This window comes from Zalophus californianus, chromosome X (assembly GCF_009762305.2).
Source record: "Zalophus californianus isolate mZalCal1 chromosome X, mZalCal1.pri.v2, whole genome shotgun sequence".
NCBI classification, from domain to species: domain Eukaryota; kingdom Metazoa; phylum Chordata; class Mammalia; order Carnivora; family Otariidae; genus Zalophus; species Zalophus californianus.
Window position 1 is genome coordinate 66,420,062 of NC_045612.1, and position 18,812 is coordinate 66,438,873.

Sequence of the window (18,812 nt, forward strand, 5' to 3'; positions counted from 1 at the left end):
AAAAGAATACTGAACAGGTAGTACAGATTTCGCATAAAACTCTTCCTTTATAGTATCCCCTATTATTACTTAATGTATTACATTCAGTGTGATACGTTTGTTAAAATTGATTAAAGTTTTTATGAAAAAAATTCAAAAACCAAATATCTTAAAATGAAAAAGATGCAGAGATTAGATTGTTTTAAGTTGTAGCATTGTTTTCATTGCTATTATCATTTTTTCAAAAATTATTCAACTAATGCATGGTTATTCATTACGAAACATTTAAATACAAAATTATACAAAGGAAATAGTGAAACTCCCTGTCCATACCATTCCTTCACTGCTAGATTTCTATATTGAATTTGACCTTGTTTTGAAATTTGGGGTAAAGTTCAACTAAATCAGAAACCTAACCCTTTTTGAATAACTGACTCTACATCTTCATGATGGATAATTATTACCTAGGAATTAAGCAAAATGCCTGTTTTACTCTAACACAATGTTTGAAAAACAGAATGTTCGATGCTCTATCATTTGCCATAGAAAAGTTAGAAAATGAAGTAAGTTCCAAGTAGAAATAAAAAAAAATTCATCTCTATATGCTGATATGGAACAATCTCTAAGATATATTTGCTAAGTGAGAAAAGCAAGGTACAGATAATATATACATATAATATGTGTATATTATATATAGTATATGTGAAAGGTAAAAGAAAATGGAGTTACTTATGTCAAGGGGTTTTAAAATGGAGCCAGGAGGCTATTAAGGAGGTGGGCCTTATACATGTCCTCACCTGGTGGAACCATGAATTTCTGAACTGGGCCAAACCACAAATATTCCAAGGACTCTGCATAAACATCTGCAACTTACTACATTAACAGACTTTTGCTTAGTGATAGGCTTAGCAATCAATTATGTTTAGCCAAAATTAGTTTTCTGATACCAATACCAACCCAAATTCTTTGTAAACAATGTATACAAGCGTTCCTCTTTGTCTTTAAAAACCTCTGACTTTTGTTCCCTAGAGGAACACAATTTGGGTTGCTACCTAAATCTGTGCTTCCTGAATTGTAATTCTGAGACCCCAAAAAAATGCTTTTGTTTTATTTCAGTTCTTCCTCTTTTCTCAGTGGATATATGCTTCCATTTTTAGATAGATAGATGGATGTCTATATAGATACACATATATACAGGTAAACCATTTTACATTCATAGTCTATTTCTGGAAGGATACATACATTAGCAAACATAACTGGTTTCTGTTGGGAGGGGGATTTTACTCTGTATTATTTGTGTTACTTTTTCAATAATAAAAAAACAGTTAAGGGGAGCAAGGAATGTATTGGTCCACAGGATGAATTTGGTAACTGCTAGCATCTAGGTGGCCATTTTTTAAAGGACAGTCTAAATTAGGCGTATGGACTGCAGCCTTTATCTGAGTAAAGGGGAAAAGCACTCAAAATGCTAGCAGTATAAATTTCAAGGACAAATGTAATTTGGTAATAAGGCATTAATCTTTGGAGTCATTCAGTACTTGTACCTAATTAAATTTGTTTTTACATTTCCCCTTTCAAAAAGGCCAAATAATTCCAGAGAAAGACCTTCACATTATCTGCCCATTTTATTTTTCCCCTGAACAGACCACTGAGTGATTAAATTAAACTTTGGGTTAATCTCTTTAAAGTCTACAGTCTTCACATGGACAAGACAAACAAGATTATACTCATTTACAAACTTTATAAGGTAAGACACAATTCCCAAAATGTATTTAAATGCTGATGCTGCAAAGAGAAATAATCACATTAATTCTACTTATTACAAAATTAGAGACATCTTGACTATTCAACTCTCCTTGAATTCTGTTAATTAAAGCTCTAATCTGTTCCACTGTAGCATTTTTTCAATAAAACAACCCCACTCAATTTAACATCACAATTACGTTACTTCATTTCAGAGTTTTATTCCAAACAAGAAAGAACTCCTTGACTTAGTTGAAAAAATGTCCTCTCTAAATCTGTTTTCCATTTTTTTTAAGATTTTATTTATTTATTTTAGAGAGAGAGAGCACAAGTGTCCACAAGCCAGGGAAGGAGCAAAGAGGAAGGGAGAGGGAGGAAGGGAAAGAATCTCAAGCTGACTCTGACCGAGGCAGGGCTCTATCTCAGGACCCTAAGATCATGACCTGAGCCAAAACCAAGAGTTGGACACTTAACCAACTGAGTCACCCAGGTGCCCCTCCAAATTTGTTTTCTAAATTGACTGCACATTAATCTTAAATATAATCTCAGCTGTAACTGTGATCCAGAAATTTGAAACCTTAACAGTCTTTAAAAAGTGACCAATATTTATCTATTATTAACATGTTGAGCTGCATTCTGATGATAAAGTATGTTTGCACAGGACAATTTTCTATGTGATGCATAGAAAGAAGTGAATCCACCTTTTGTGGCCTCTGAAATGCAAACATTTTAAGGGTTTTCCTTAAGAAAAATAATACAAAACTAGGGAAGCCAGGGTGGCTTAGTTGGTTAAGTGTCTGCCTTCAGCTCAGGTCATGATCCCAGGGTCCTGGGAACGAGCCCCATGTCGGGCTCACTGCTCAGCGGGGAGTCTGCTTCTCCCTCTGCCCCTCATCCTGCTCTCATGATCTCTCTCACTCTCTCTCTCAAATAAATATTTTTTAAAAGAAAAATAATATAAAACTATAACAAATAATATAAAACTATAACAAAATAACAAGTTACAAATTTTAGAAAGCCACCAAATATAAAATGGTGATACACCTCTATATCTTCTTTTCCTATATTTTCACTGTATACTCTCCTGCTTCATTTGATAATAACTTTGTAAAGTCATTTTCTATATAGAGAAAAGAATGATAATTTAGTTATTCTCATATGTCAAAATATTTTTTATTAATGATAGCTTAGTAAAGTTCCTTTCAATGTCACAAATAAGTATTAATAAATTTTTAGAGCTGTTTTCAAACTTGGGAAAACTATCAAGTTTCTTTCATATATGTAGTATAAGATTACAGAGATTTTCAGAGAAGTTTACTTGTGTAGTGATTAGTATTAAATATTTTGGGGTTTTTTTGTTTTTTTTTATAAAGGTTTTTATTTATTTATTTGACAGAGAGCGAGCACAAGCAGGGGGAGTGCAGGCAGAGGGAAAGGAAGAAGCAGGCTCTCCACCGAGTGGGGAACCTGATGCAGGGCTCAATCCCAGGACCCTGGGATCATGACTGGAGCGGAAGGCAGATGCTTAACAGACTGAGCCACCCAGGTGCCCCAACTCTTTGAATTGATAACAATCATTTTATCATTTTTACACTGGGCCCTACACCTTTATGTCGTAATACTGAGTGAATTGGCAATATGGGTGGTAGGGGTAATTGGAAGACATTCCCACACCAGAATTCCTAGGAAAAATTTCACTATATACAGAAGTGACTAAGAACCACATTTGGCCAGGGGTGCCTGGGTGGCTTAGTCATTAAGCATCTGCCTTTGGCTCAGGTCATGATCCCAGCGTCCTGGGATTGAGCCCCACGTCCTGTTCCACAGGAAGCCTGCTTCTCCCTCTCCCACTCCTCCTGCTGTGTTCCCTCTCTTGCTGTGTCTCTCTCTGTCAAATAAATAAATAAAATCTTAAAAAAAAAGAACCACATTTGGCCAAATATCCTACTAACCCCAAACCAAACATCCCCAACTCAACCTTCCCTTAGTCAGATACCCCAAAATGCCCATGGCAAATCCAATACTTCTCAACACAAAGGGAAAGTCTACCAGAGGGCTAAGTAGAAATAGACAATGGACTTAAATGTTTGTGGTTAAAATATTTTACTTTTGCAAAAACATACAACCATGTGAACAAACTAAGACTCCTTCCAGAGTCTCAGAAGGGGTCAACGCAAGCAAGAGGCTATGAAACATAAGCTTCACAATAAATCTGTCTCTGTGCCTAGAAGACTAAATACTTAGTAAAATATTTTTTAAAGGAAAGAAAAAAGAAGAAAGGTCACTAATATATGCTATATCATATGGGCTTTTGACTGAAGGAGAGGGAGAGCTGGTAAAGGCAGAAAAGGTAAATGTCCTTTTATTTTTAGCAATCAAATTATGAATGTGCCCTGGAAAGTATAGCCTTAAGGATCTGTCACTGGGATCCACATAAATCACCATTGATAACACAAAGTGCTTTCACCTCTTATCACTGCTACTTTTCCTTTACAAGTTAATTCAATTCAATCGCATTTTTCTGACCTTAAACAGACCTTATGAAGCACAGGGGAATTCTAGAAGACACAGTGGAAATAGCAGCCTTACATATGAATGGGGTGCAACAGACTTTTTTTGAAAATCTATACAGGAATGTACTTGCAAATGTCAAAGCAGAATCCTTTCCTTTAGTTATACATGAATATGTTGGGGAAAACAAATATTAATCTAAAGTAGTTTGCCATACAAAGAGTTGGGAGTTCTGGAAAATGCACTAGTTGTCTGTGGACAGTTAAGTACCTAAGTCATTTGGAGAAAAAGTATGTGAACTAGCTTTTGGATGGTTAAAAGAGTTTTACTGCAGTTAGCACAGACAATTAGTAAGATTCAGCTTCTATTCTGGCCCCCCAGCATCAGCCACCTTAGATCAAGTGGAGGAAGTTTGACTGCTTTCATTTAAAGATAAATCAAATGCAGGTATCATACTTATTACTCAATGAAATTGAATGACTCATTTTTAAAGATGTGGAACTGAAGGGTGCAGAGGTACTTTTGCCATCCTTTTTTCTAATCAACACACTGGAAAATACCCATCTAGTTGTTGGACAGTTATGATTAGCAAGAAAATTACAAAATGTAATTGGGTAAAATCAGTGTGAATGGGTAAAAATTAATGTTTAGATTAATTAAAAGACAGAGCTCTCATAATTATCTATTTGATCTGGAGATACACCAGATATTCTAGTCCAAATTTAATAACTCATGTACTTAAAAATATAATGAGCTTCTGATTATTAGAAAGAATCCACTGATCCCTGAGTTTAAATGTTGTGCTAACTGTGATATCCAGTTGGACAAAACTCCCTTTAGAATATTAACATCTACTCTGGATAGTGTGTCTAAAAATGTACATTTCACATGTGGATCTGAACTCATTGGCAAACCATTTTAAGAATAATGCAGCTGAGGGCGCTTGGGTGGCTCAGTTGGTTGGGCGACTGCCTTCGGCTCAGGCCATGATCCTGGAGTCCCGGGATCGAGTCCCACATCGGGCTCCCTGCTCAGCGGGGAGTCTGCTTCTCCCTCTGACCCTCTTCCCTCTTGTGCTCTCTATCTCTCATTCTCTCTCTCTCAAATAAATAAATCTTAAAAAAAAGAATAATGCAGCTGATCAAATTCCAAAGTTGCATTAACTTCCATCATCATTGTAACAAATACTGTATAAATGCAAAATTATAAAAACCTCCAGTAAATAGAACCACCACCAATATAAAGTTCTTTTAAAGATCTTTTTTTAAAGATTTTATTCATTTATTTGACAGAGAGAGAGAGAGATCACAAGTAGGCAGACAGGCAGGCAGAGGGAGAGGGAGAAGCAGGCTCCCCGCTGAGCAGGGCACCCAATGCGGGGTTCAGTCCCAGGACCCTGGGATCATGACCTGAGCCAAAGGCAGATGCTTAAGAGACTGAGCCAACCAGCGTCCCAAGCATCCAACTCTTGATTTCAGCTCAGGTCATGATCTCAGGGTTTGGAGATCAAGCCCCATGTCAGGCTCCCCAGTGGGCATGGAGTCTGCTTAAAAGTCTCTCTCCCCCTCCCTCTGAACCCTTTTCCCCATTTGCGGTCTCTTTCTCTCTCTCTCTCTTAAACAAAAATGAATCATAGACCTAAAGGTAAAACATAAAATGATAAAATTTTAGATGACATAGAAGAAAAATCTTTGTGACCTTGGGTAAGACTAAGATTTCTTAGACATGACACCAAAAACATGACCCATAAAGAAAAAAAAGTAGATAAACTGGAATTCATCAAAAGTAAAAACATCTGCTCTGGGAAAGACACTTGTAAGAGAATGAAAAGACAGGGGGAGCTAAGATGGTGGTGTAGTAAGAGGACCCTAGGCTCATCTCATTCCTCAAACACAACTAGGTATCTATCAAATCATTCTGAATACCCAAGAAATCAACCTGAGGACTGACAGAACAAATTCCACAAGTAGAGGGAGAGAAGAGACCACATGGAGGAAGGTAGGAAGTGTGGAGATGTGGTTTCAGGGAGAAATGGATTGCAGGTGCTTCAGAGGTGAGGGAGCCCTCGTCATGGAGAAAGGTAAAAGAGAGAGGAACACACAGGGGAATGCAGAAGGAGAACACTTCCCCAAAGCCATTGGCTGAGAAAATGAGAGGAGCTAATTTTCATGAGTTTCTGCAACCAGCAGGGCTTAAAAGACTGGAGTTTTAAAGGTCACTGGCTTGTCTGGGATAGAGCTCTGGGAGTGCTGCCCCACTCCTGGAGAGAAGGCAGGCAAGCAACCCGGGCAGACACCATGCTCTGAGGAACACCTGGGGCACACATGGGGAAGATTATTCACTCTTCTTGGGGCACGTCCATGAGAGGGAGCCATCACAGAGACACCTCTCCAGAGACAAAAGAGCTGATAGGTGCCTTTTCCCTCCCCTGCCCCTCAGCATTAACACAGAGCCACCCGACCAGGGCTGCTTGGTCCCAACACTGGCTGCCTAGCCTGCTTGATCCAAGTCCCATGCCCCTGTGCTCTGGTACAACTGCCCCTCTCAGTCAAACGTCCTTCATTCCTAGCACGGCAAGCCCCTTCCCCAGAAGACCAGTGGAAGCCCCTGCCCACTGCAGGTCTCCTGACCAGAGAGTTCTGGTCAGGAGGATACTACTTGCTAGCGTAAGTAGTATCAGGTCTCATGTCACAAGCAGACTGGAGCACATCTAGTTAAAACTCTCCACACTCTGGCCAAGGACCAAATGCTGCCCACTGCAGGCAAGGAGAGCCTCTATAGACAACTGGCCTGAAGGATAGAGCAGCAAAAACATAGCAGTAGAGCACATGCAGCACACCAGAGATGCTCCCTGAAGCACCAGGCCTTGACAGTAAATGAACTCTTCTTCATAAAGCCATTATCTCTGGAGCATGGAACATAAAAGTTTTTTATGTTTTTATGTTGTAACACAAAGAAGAAGACAGAGACTTAGACAAAATGCCAAGATAGAAGAATTCATCCTAAATGAAACAACAAGATAAGGTCATGGTCAGAAATCTAAGCAAAACAGATATAAGTAATATGCCTGGTGAAGAATTTAAAGCAACAATCATAAGGATATTTGCTGGGTTTGAGAAAAAAAAATGGAATTCAGAAAGGCCCTTACTGCCAGATAAAAAGTTAAAAAAGAATCACTCAGAAATGAAAACTGTAGGGTGCCTGGGTTGCAGAGTCAGTTGAGCATCCAACTTTTGGTTTTGGCTCAGGTCATAATCTCGAACTCCACATCAGGCTCCATACTCAGTGTGGCATCTACTTGATAATCTCTCTCCTTCTCCCTCCCTCCCTTTCTTTCTCTCTAAAATAAATAAACAAATCTTTTTAAAAAAGAAATGAAGGGGCACCTGGGTGGCTCAGTCATTAAGCGTCTGCCTTCAGCTCAGGTCATGATCCCAGAGTCCTGGGATCGAGAACCGCATTGGGCTCCCCGCTCTGTGGGGAGCCGGCTTCTCCCTCTCCCACTCCCCCTGCTTGTGTTCCCTCTCTCACTGTGTCTCTCTCTGTCAAAAAAATAAATAAAATCTTTAAAAAAAAAAGAAATGAAAAATGCACTGATATTTGAAACAGACTACATAAAATGAACAGGAGGAGTAAAGAAGCAGAGGAATGAGCAAGTGATGTAGAAAATAAAACAATGGAATATAATGAAGTTCAACAAAAGAGAGAAAGAAGAATTATGGAATATGAGAACAGATTTAGGGAACTCAGTAACTCCATCAAACATAATAACATTCACATTATAGGAGTACCAGAAAAAGAAAAGAGAGAAAGGGGGATAGAAAATTTAATTGAGGAAATAACAGCTGAAAACTTCCTTAAAAGAAAAGAGAAAGGGGTGAGCCTAGGTGGCTCAGTCGGTTAAGTGCCTGCCTTTGGCTCAGGTGATGATCCCAGGGTCCTGGGATCAAGTCCCATATTGGGCTCCCTGCTCAGCGGGGAGCCTGCTTCTCCCCCTGCTTCTGCTCGCTCTCTTTCTCTCACAAATAAATAAATAAAATCTTTACAAAAAGAGAAAGGACCCAAATAAATAAAATCACAAATGAGATAGGAGAGATCACAACTAACACCACAGAAATACTAACTGTAGGGGCGCCTGGTGGCTCAGTCATTAAGCGTCTGCCTTTGGCTCAGGTCATGAACCCAGGGTCCTGGGATTGAGCCCCGCATCGGGATCCCTGCTTTGCGGGAAGCCTGCTTCTCCCTCTCCGACTCCCCCTGCTTGTGTTCCCTCTCTCACTGTCTCTCTCTCTCTCTCTCTGTCAATTAGATAAATAAATAAAATCTTAATTAAAAAAAAGCCCATAGCTAATACAATTCTCATTGGAGAAAAAACTGAGAGCTTTTCCTCTATGGTCAGGAACAAGACAGGGATGTCCACTCTCACCACTGTTATTTAACATAGTACTGAAAGTCCTAGCATCAGCAATCAGACAATGAAAAGAAATAAAAGGTATCCAAATTGGCAAGGAAGAAGTAAAACCTTCACTATTTGCAGATGACATGATGCACTATACAGAAAACCTGAAAGACTGCACCAAAAAAATGCCAGAATTGATATAGGAATTCAATAAAGTTGCAGGATACAAAATCAACATACAGAAATCTGTTGCATTTCTATACACCAATAATGAAGGAGCAGAAAGAGAAATCAAGGAATTAATCCCATCTGCAATTGCACCAAAAACCATAAGATACCTAGGAATAAGCCTAACCAATGAGGTAAAAGATCTGTACTCTCAAAACTATAGAACACTTATGAAAAAAATTGAAGAGGACACAAAGAAATGGAAAAACATTTCATGCTCATGGATTGGAAGAACAAGTACTGTTAAAATGTCTATACTACTCAAAGCAATCTACACATTTAATGCAACCCCTATATACCTATATACCAAAGCATCTGTCACAGAGCTAGAACAAACAACCCTAAAATGTGTATGGAACCACAGAAGACCCGAAATAGCCAAAGCAATTTTGAAAAAGAAAAGCTAAGCGGGACTTCAAGTTATATTATAATCATTCTGAACACCTATGAATTCAACGGGTGATCTAAGAAAATAACGGCAACTCTACAAATAGAAAAACAACCATTTCCTCAGGGCGCCTGGGTGGCTCAGTTGGTTAAGCGACTGCCTTCGGCTCAGGTCATGATCCTGGAGTCCCGGGATCGAGTCCCGCATCGGGCTCCCTGCTCAGCAGGGAGTCTGCTTCTCCCTCTGACCCTCTTCCCTCTCGTGCTCTCTGTCTCTCATTCTCTCTCAAATAAATAAATAAAATCTTTATTAAAAAAAAAACATTGATAATAACAGAATAATAGTAGGGGACTTTAACATCCCCCTCACTGCAATCAATAGACCATCTAATCAGAAGATGAACAAGGAAACAAGGGCTTTAAATGACATCCTGAACCAGATGGATTTCACAGATATATTCAGAGCATTTCATCCTAAAGCAACAGAATACACATTCTTCTCAAGTGCACATGGAACACTGTCCAGAACAGATCACATCCTGGGTCACAAATCAGGTCTCACCTGGTACCAAAAGACTGGGATCATTCCCTGCATATTTTTGGACCACAGTGCTTTGAAACTGGAACTCAATCGCATGAGGAAATTTGGAAAGAACTCAAATACATGGAGGCTAAAGAGCATCCGACTAAAGAATGAATGGGTCAACCAGGAAATTAAAGAAAAATTTAAAAAATTCATGGAAACAAATGAAAATGAAAACACAACTGTTCAAAACCTTTGGGATGCAGCAAAGGCAGTCCTAAAGAGGAAAGTATATAGCAATACAAGCCGTTCTCAAGAAACAAGAAAGGTCTCAAATACACAACCTAACCTTACACCTAAAGCAGGTGAAGAACAGCAAATAAAGCCTAAACCCAGCAGGAGAAGAGAAATAATAAAGATCAGAGCAGAAATCAATGAAATAGAAACCAAAAGAACAAAACAGATCAACAAAACAGAGCTGGTTCTTTGAAAGAATTAATAAGATTGACAAACCCCTGGCCAGACTTATCAAAAAGAAAAGAAAAAGGACCCAAATAAATAAAATCATGAATGAAAGAGGAGAGATCACAACCAGCACTGAATAAATACAATTAGAAGAACATATTATGAGTGGGGCGCCTGGATGGCTCAGTCGTTAAGTGTCTGCCTTCGAGGCTCAGGTCATGATCCCAGGGTCCTGGGATCGAGCCCCTTGTCAGGCTCCCTGCTCAGCGGGAAGCCTGCTTCTCCCTCTCCCATTGCTTGTGTTCCCTCTCTTGTGTCTCTGTCAAATAAATAAATAAATAAATCTTTAAAAAAAAGAACATATTATGAGCAACTCTATACCAACAAACTAGGCGATCTGGAAGAAATGGATGCATTCGTAGAGATGTATAAACTACCAAAACTGAAACAGGAAGAAATAGAAAACCTGAACAGACCCATAACCAGCAAGGAAATTGAAGCAGTAATCAAAAATCTCCCAACACACAAGAGTCCAGGGCAAGATGGCTTCCCAGGGGAATTCTACCAAACATTTAAAGAAGAATTAATACCTGTTCTTCTGAAACTGTTCCAAAAAAACAGAAATGGAAGGAAAACTTCTAAACCCATTTTATGAGGCCAGCATTACCTTGATCCCAAAACCAGACAAAGACCCCACCAAAAAGAATTACAGACCAATACCCCTGATAAACATGGATGCAAAAATTCTCAGCAAAATACTAGGCAATAGGACCCAACAGTACATTAAAAGGATTATTCACCATGATCAAGTGGGATTTATTCCTGGGCTGCAAGGTTGGTTCAACATCCACAAATCAATCAATGTGATACACTACATTAATAAAAGAAAGGACAAGAACCCTATGATCTTCTCAATAGATGCAGAAAAGGCATTTTACAAAGTACAGCATCCCTTCTTGATTAAAACTCTTCACAGTGTAGGGATAGAGGGTACATACCTCAATATCATAAAAGCCATCTATGAAAAACCCACAGCGAATATCATTCTCAATGGGGAAAAACAGAGCTTTTCCCCTATGGTCAGGAATATGGCAGTGATGTCCACTATCACCACTGTTATTCAACATAGTACTAGAAGTTCTAACCTCAGCAATCAGACAATAAAAAGAAATAAAAGGCATCCAAATCAGCAAAGAAGAAGTCAAACTCTCACTCTTTGCAGATGATATGATACTTTATGTGGAAAACCCAAAGACTCCACCCAAAAACTGCTAGAACTCATAAAGGAATTCAGTAAAGTGGCAGGATATAAATTCAATGCATAGAAATCAGTTGCATTTCTATACACCAACAATGAAACAGAAGAAAGAGAAATTAAGGAGTCGATCCCATTTACAATTGCACCCAAAACCATAAGATACCTAGCAATAAATCTAACCAAAGAGGCAAAGAATCTGTATTCAGAAAACTATAGAATACTCATGAAAGAAATTGAGGAAGACAAAGAAATGGAAAAACATTCCATGCTCATAGATTGGAAGAACAAATATTGTTAAAATGTCTATGCTACCTAGGGCAATCTACAAACTCAATACAATCCCTATCAAAATACCATTAACTTTTTTCACAGAGCTGAAACAAATAATTCTAAAATTTATATGGAACCAAAAAAGACCCCGAATAGCCAGAAGAATGTTGAAAAAGAAAAGCAAAATTGGTGGCATCACAATTCTGGGCTTCAAGCTCTATTACAAAGCTGTAATCATCAAGGCAGTAATGTACTGGCACAAAAACAGACACACCAATCAATGGAAAGGAATAGAGACCCCAGAAATGGACCCTCAACTCTATGGTCAACTAATATTCAGCAAAGCAGGAAAGAATATCCAATGGAAAGAAGACAGTCTCTTCAATAAATGGTGCTGGGAAAATTGGACAGCCACATGCAGAAGAATGAAACATTTTCTTACACCATACACAAAAATAGACTCAAAATGGATGAAAGACCTAAATGTGAAACAGGATCCTAGAGAACACAGGTATAATCTCTTTGACACTGGCTGTAGCAAGTTTTTATTAGATATGTGTCCTGAGGCAAGGGAAACAAAAGCAAAAATGAACTAATGGGACTTCCAAGATAAAAAGCTTCTGCACATCAAAGGAAATCGTCAACAAAACTAAAAGGCAAGCTATGGAATAGAAGAAGATATTTGCAAGTGACATATCTGCCAAAGGATTAGCATCCAAAATATGTGAAGAAGTTAAAACTCAACACAAAAAAAAAACAAATAATCCAGTTAAGAAATGGGCAGAAGACCTGAACAGACATTTTTCCAAAGACTTACAGATGGTTAAAGGATACATGAAAAGATGCTCAACACCACTCATCATCAGGGAAATACAAATCAAAACTACAATTAGCTAACACTCCACACCTATCAGAATGGCTAGAATTAACAACACAAGAGAGAACATGTGTTAGTGAGGATGCAGAGAAAGGAGAACCCTCTTACACTGTTGGTGGGAATGCAAACTGGTGTAGCCACTCTGGAAATCAGTGTGAAGGTTCCTCAAAAAGGTAAAAATAGAACTACCCTGGGGTGCCTGGGTGGCTCAGGTAATGATCCTGGGGTCCTAGGATTGAGCCCTGCATCAGGCTCCCTCCTCAGCAGGGAGCCTGCTTCTCCCTCTCCCTCTGCCCCCCACCCCACTTGTGTGCTCTCTCTCCATAAATAAATAAACTCCTTTAAAAAAATAGAACTACCTTATAATTCAGCAATTGCACTACTAGGTATCTACCCAAAGAATACAAAAATACTAATTCGAAGGGATACATGGTCCCCAGTGTTTACAGCAGCATTATCAACAATAGCCAAATTTTGGAAAGAGCCCGAACGTTCATCCACTGATGAATGGATAAAGAAGATGTAATATGTATATGTGTATATATACACATATGTGTATATATATGTATATGTACATATATATGTATATATGTGTGTACATACATATGTGTACATATATGTATACATACATATATACACAAAATGGAATAAAAAGAATGAAATCTTGCTATTTGCAATGACGTGTATGGAGCTACAGAGTATTATGCTAAACGAAATAAGTCAAAGACAAATACCATATGATTTCACTCATATGCAGAATTTAAGAAACAAAACAAACATGGGGGAAAAAAGAGGAAAACCAAGAAACAGACTCTTAACTATAGAGAAGAAACTGATGGTTACCAGAGGTGGATGGGTTCAATAGGTGAGAGAGATTAATGAGGGCACTTGTGATGAGCACTGGGTGTTGTACGTAAGTGCTGAATCACTAAATTGTACACATGAAACTAATATTATACTATATGTTAACTAACTGGAATTTAAATAAAAACTTAATTTAAAAAAACAGAATGAGGGGCACCTGGGTGGCTCAGTCTGTTAAGCATCTGACTCTTGGTTTTCAGCTCAGGTCATGGTCTCATGTGCCATGGGATCAAGTCCCATGCTGGGCTCCGTGCTCAGTTGGGAGTATGCTTGAAGAGTCTCTCCCTCTGCCCCTCCCCCCCAACTCATGCACACATACTCTCTCTCTCGCTCTCTCTAAAATAAATAAAGGACGCCTGGTTGGCTTAGTCAGTTAAGTGTCTGCCTTCGTTCAGCTCAGGTCATGATCCCAGGGTCCTGGAATCAAGTACCACGTCAAGCTCCCTGCTCAGCGGGGAGTCTGCTTCTCCCTCTACCCACCCCCCCACAGCTTGTGATCTCTCTCTCTCTCACTCTCTCTCTCTCAAATAAAATCTTTAATAAATAAATAAATGAAATCTTTTAAAAAATTGAATGAAACGACAAGCCACAGACTGAATAAAATATTTGCAAAACACTTATCTAAAAGAAGATTTATATTTGGAATATAAAATCAAAATCGTATAAGGAAACAAAAAAAAACCAGCTAAAAATTTGACAAAAGTTTTTAGACATTTGACCAAAGAAGTTATACAAATGCCTAACAACCACATGAAATGCTCAACATCATCAGCCATTAAGGAAATGACAATTAGTATGATACCACTACACATCCACTAGAATGTCTATAACTAAAAAGATAATACCAAGTGTGGGAGAGAATCTGGAAAAAGCAGAACCCACAAACACTGCTGGTGAAGATAAAATAGTACAGTCACTGTGGTAAATGATTTCCCAACACCTCAACAAATGATACATACACTTAACCATATGATGGAACAAATTCAATCCTAGGAATCTTCCCAAGAGAAAACCTATGTCCAAACAAAGACTCCTATGTGAACACTCAGAGCATTGTTTTACATAATCACAAAAAAAGTGGCAATAGTCCAAATGTCTCCCAATGAGTGAATGGGCAAATTGTAGCACATCCACACAACGGAATACCCCTCATCAATAAAAAGGAAAGAACCAGTGATACAGACAACAACGTAAGTAGATTTCAAATGCATAATGCTAAGTGAAGGAAGCTAGACTCAAAAGGCTGTATGATTCCATTTATATGTCAGTTTTTAAAATGTAAAATTTAGGGACGCCTGGGTGACTCTGTCGGTTAAGCATCTGCCTTTGACTCAGGTCATGATCCCAGGGTCCGGGAATCAAGTCCCACATCGGGCTCCCTGCTCAGTGAGGAGCCTGCTTCTCCCTCTGCTTGTGCTCTCTCTCTCTCTCTCTCTCTCTGACAAATGAATAAATAAAATCTTTTTAAAAAATTTTAAAAGTAAAATTATAGGGACAAAAAATAAATCAGTGTTTATGAGGGACTCAAAGTAAGGAGGAAGGATGACTTCAAAGTAGGGTTACCAGATTTAGCAAATAAAAATACAAGACACCCAGGGGCATCTGGCTAGCTCAGTCGTTAGAGCATGCAGCTCTTGATCTTGGGGTAATGAGTTCAAGCCCCATATTAAGCATAGAATTCACTTAAAAAAAATAAAATAAAACATAAATTTAAAAAAATAATTAAAAAAACAAGACACCGAGTTAAATTTAAATTTCAGATAAATAACAAATAATTTTTAGTGTAAGCATATCTCATGCAATATAATAGTTCTCAAACTGTGGTCCCAGGGCCAGCACCATTAGAGTTAATCGGACATTTGTTAGAAATGCAAACTCTCAGGCCCCATCAGTCCTACTAAAACAGAAACTCTGAGGGTAGGACCCAGAAATTTATGTTTTAGCACATCCTCCAGGTGATTCTCATGTTGTGGTTTGAGAACCACTGCTCACTATACCTGTCACTGGCAAACAAAAACAAAACAAAAGAAGCTAATATGAAGAGAAAGGGGCACATGAGTCTATTCAATAAATCAATTCACCATCATCAAATACTAACTGAACAGCCAAAGGGTATATAGTAGGTTCTCTGAGAAGGGACTACAGCAGTGAATCTCAACTGAGGGCATTTCTGCCCACAGAGCACATTTGGCAATGCCTGGAGACACTTCATTGTCACAAGTACAAGAAAAGGCTATTGGCATCCAGTGGGTAGAGGCCAGGGGTGTGCTAAACATCCTACAAAGCACAGAGCAGCCCTCACACAATAAAAAATTATCCAGCCCAAAATGTCAATAGTGCTGAGATTGAGAAAGGTGGATTATAGGGTAAAGATTAATCAAAACATTTTTTACCCGAAAGACTTTAAAATCAAAGACATTTGTAACAACATGAAAATAAAAAGTTTTAAAAAGTAATGACAAATAAAACATAACTCAAGGTTTTTCATACTAAAAAATACTAGAATTATTCTGAGAAGAATTTACAGAGACTAAGATACAAAGCTAATACAACAATTAGGTGGTAAGAGGCACCTTTATGAGGATTAATTTTTTCAGAACTTACATGAGAGAATAATTCAGAGACGACCAGTTTGAGAACCACATGCAAATTAAAATGCATCTGTAGACACTATATGACCAGAACATACACTGGCCCAGGAATCATGGAATGTGAGTTCTAGTTTTGCTTTGGTAATAGGTAGCTGTGTAATTTAGCACAAGTCACTTCATTACTCTAAACTTCCATTTGCTAATCTGTAAAATCAGGAGGTTAGAATCTTGAAGTCACATATAAGACCCATTGTAGCTTTAACATATGTCTATGTCACAGAATGAACATGGGAAACATTCAAAAAATTTTTATAAGATATGAGGGGGGATGGCATCATTATATTCCCTGTAGAGTAGTCTTGTATTGACTTTGGGACTTCTTGTGTTTAGAAGGCGTGAAACAAAGCCGTTTAGCTTATTTATTTATAATAGTTACATTAACAATTCAGGTTCATTACAGACAAATTAGAATATATATATAAACCACTCTTTTTCATCAAGTAACATTCTGAGATGGATTATAGCAGGAATGTGTTAAGATGGTCTGACAATAGTCAATTTTATTTTTGCAATTTAAAATTGAAATGAAGGGGCACCTGGGTGGCACAGTCGGTTAAGCATCCAACTCTTGGTTTTGGCTCAGGTCATGATCATGGGGCTCTGTGTTCAGTGCTGAGTCTGCCTCAGTTTCTCTCTCCCTCTCCCCACCCTACCCCCCACTCTTTCTCTAAAGTAAATAAATAAATCTTTTTTAAAAAAAACTGAAGTGAAAGGGGAGCTTGAGTGACTCAGTTGGTAGAGCATGTGACTCTTGATCTCAGGGTTGTGAGTTCAAGTCCCATGGTGGGTGCACAGATTACTTAAATATATATATTTTTTTAACTAGAAACATTTAAAAAATTGAAGTGAAAAAGCTTAGAAAATTACTGTTAGACCTTGTATGCATGTGCTTAAGGAAGAGTACATTATTATTTCACATAATAATTGTCATGCTATATAAGAGAAGAAGGCCCACAACCCTTTCTCTGAAAACATATATTTTAGTTCAGTATGAACTTAAGAGTAATAAAAAGTATTTTTATATCTATATACTTATAAAACATAAACCTATAAATATACAACCATAATAATGTCAAGATTCCATCTTCAGATGTTTTTAAGTTGAAAAATATATATAATTTCTTATTTTTTATAAAAAGAAAAGTTAAAGGGGCAAAGAAAATATATTAATCTTACCAGTCTTCACTGCCAAATGTGTCAGTGTATCTGCTTCTATCTCAGTGTTAGAAGTAATTTTCTAGAATTCCAGTCAACAACATTTGACTTCACTGATTTCCAAAGACTAACTTACTTTAATATGATGTACACCATTCAGTTTTCCAATCCGCTGCTCAATGGTCCAAACACAGGAATTACATGTCATCCCCTCAACAGAGATGGTGACCGAATCCACACCCATACTTCGATCCATCTTGATTTCTTCTTTACATTCCTATTAGAAACAATGAACTCATTAATTTCAGCCAGGGAAATAATCCTTCCTCAACTTTCCCCCCACCTTCTCAACTGAAAATATTGTACTAATAAAATATGATCAGTATTCTTTTCTCTCATCTCATTTTACTCTCACCTCAGGGCCACTGCTTTAGCTATTCCCTTGGAATAGACTTTCTTCTTCCAGATATCTGCTTAGTTAACTTCTTCATCTTTCAAGCCTTTACTCAAATCTAATCCCCTTAATGAGTTTTACACTGACCACCCTGCTTAAAATTGCAATCCACATCCCTTCCACACACATACACTCTGATTCCCCTTACATCTGCTCTATTTTGTCTTTTTTTCATAGAACTTATTATATTCTAATATACTCCAAAATTTACTTACTATGTTTATTGCTTATTATCTGTTTTCCTGTGGTGGTTTTAAAATGTGCTCACAAATTCTTCGTTACTCCTTCTTTCAAGAGGTGGAATTTGGGAAGCCTGGGTAGCTCAGTCAGTTAAGCAACTGCCTTCGGCTCAGGTCATGATCTCAGGGTCCTGGGATTAAGCCCCACATCGGGCTCTCTACTTAGCAGGCAGTCTCCTTCTCCCTCTCCCTCTGCTCATGTTCTCTCTCTCATACTTGCTCACTCTCTCTCTCAAATAAATAAAATCTTTAAAAAAAAGAGGTGGAATTTAACTCCTTTCCCTCGAGTGTGGCTTGTGCTCAGTGACTTGCTTCCAAACAGAATATGGTGGAATAGACAAGGTATGACTCATAAAAGGCAGGCACTATGGGGGGGGAGTCACTGTGGATTCCTCCTTGTCCTTTCTCTTGTCCACATCATAAGGACACTCAAGCAGCCTTAGGGAGAGGTTCATGTGGCAAGAATTTGAGGCCTCCTGCCAACAGTCAAGTGAGTGAACCATCTTAGAAGCTGATATTCAGACTTAATTAAGCCTTTAGATGCCTGAAGCTCCAGTCAACATACTGACTACAACCTCATGAGATACCCTGAGCCAGAATCACCCAGCAAAACCGCTCCCAAATTCATGACTCACAAAAACTGTAAGACAATAAATGTTTGTTGTTTCAAGCCACTAAATTTTTAGGTAATTCGTTACACTGAAATAATGAACTAATACGCATCCCACTGGAATGAAAATTCTATGAAAACAAGAATCTTTTTTTTCCCACTGCTATCAGTTTGAACCACGTGAAACTGCTATTGTTGC

The 18,812-nt window shown here is 38.2% G+C and overlaps 1 protein-coding gene across 2 annotated transcripts in view; it reads right to left on the reverse strand.

Moving 5' to 3' along the window:
- Nucleotides 1-18,812, reverse strand: part of ATP7A (ATPase copper transporting alpha) — a 150,194-nt gene that overhangs the window by 72,013 nt on the left and 59,369 nt on the right. For both annotated transcript variants that reach the window (XM_027608487.2, XM_027608486.2), the window contains exon 2: nucleotides 17,447-17,587. In XM_027608487.2, the coding sequence (XP_027464288.1) occupies nucleotides 17,447-17,566 (120 nt within the window). In that variant the 5' untranslated portion in view covers nucleotides 17,567-17,587. The remainder of the gene's footprint in view (nucleotides 1-17,446; nucleotides 17,588-18,812) is intronic.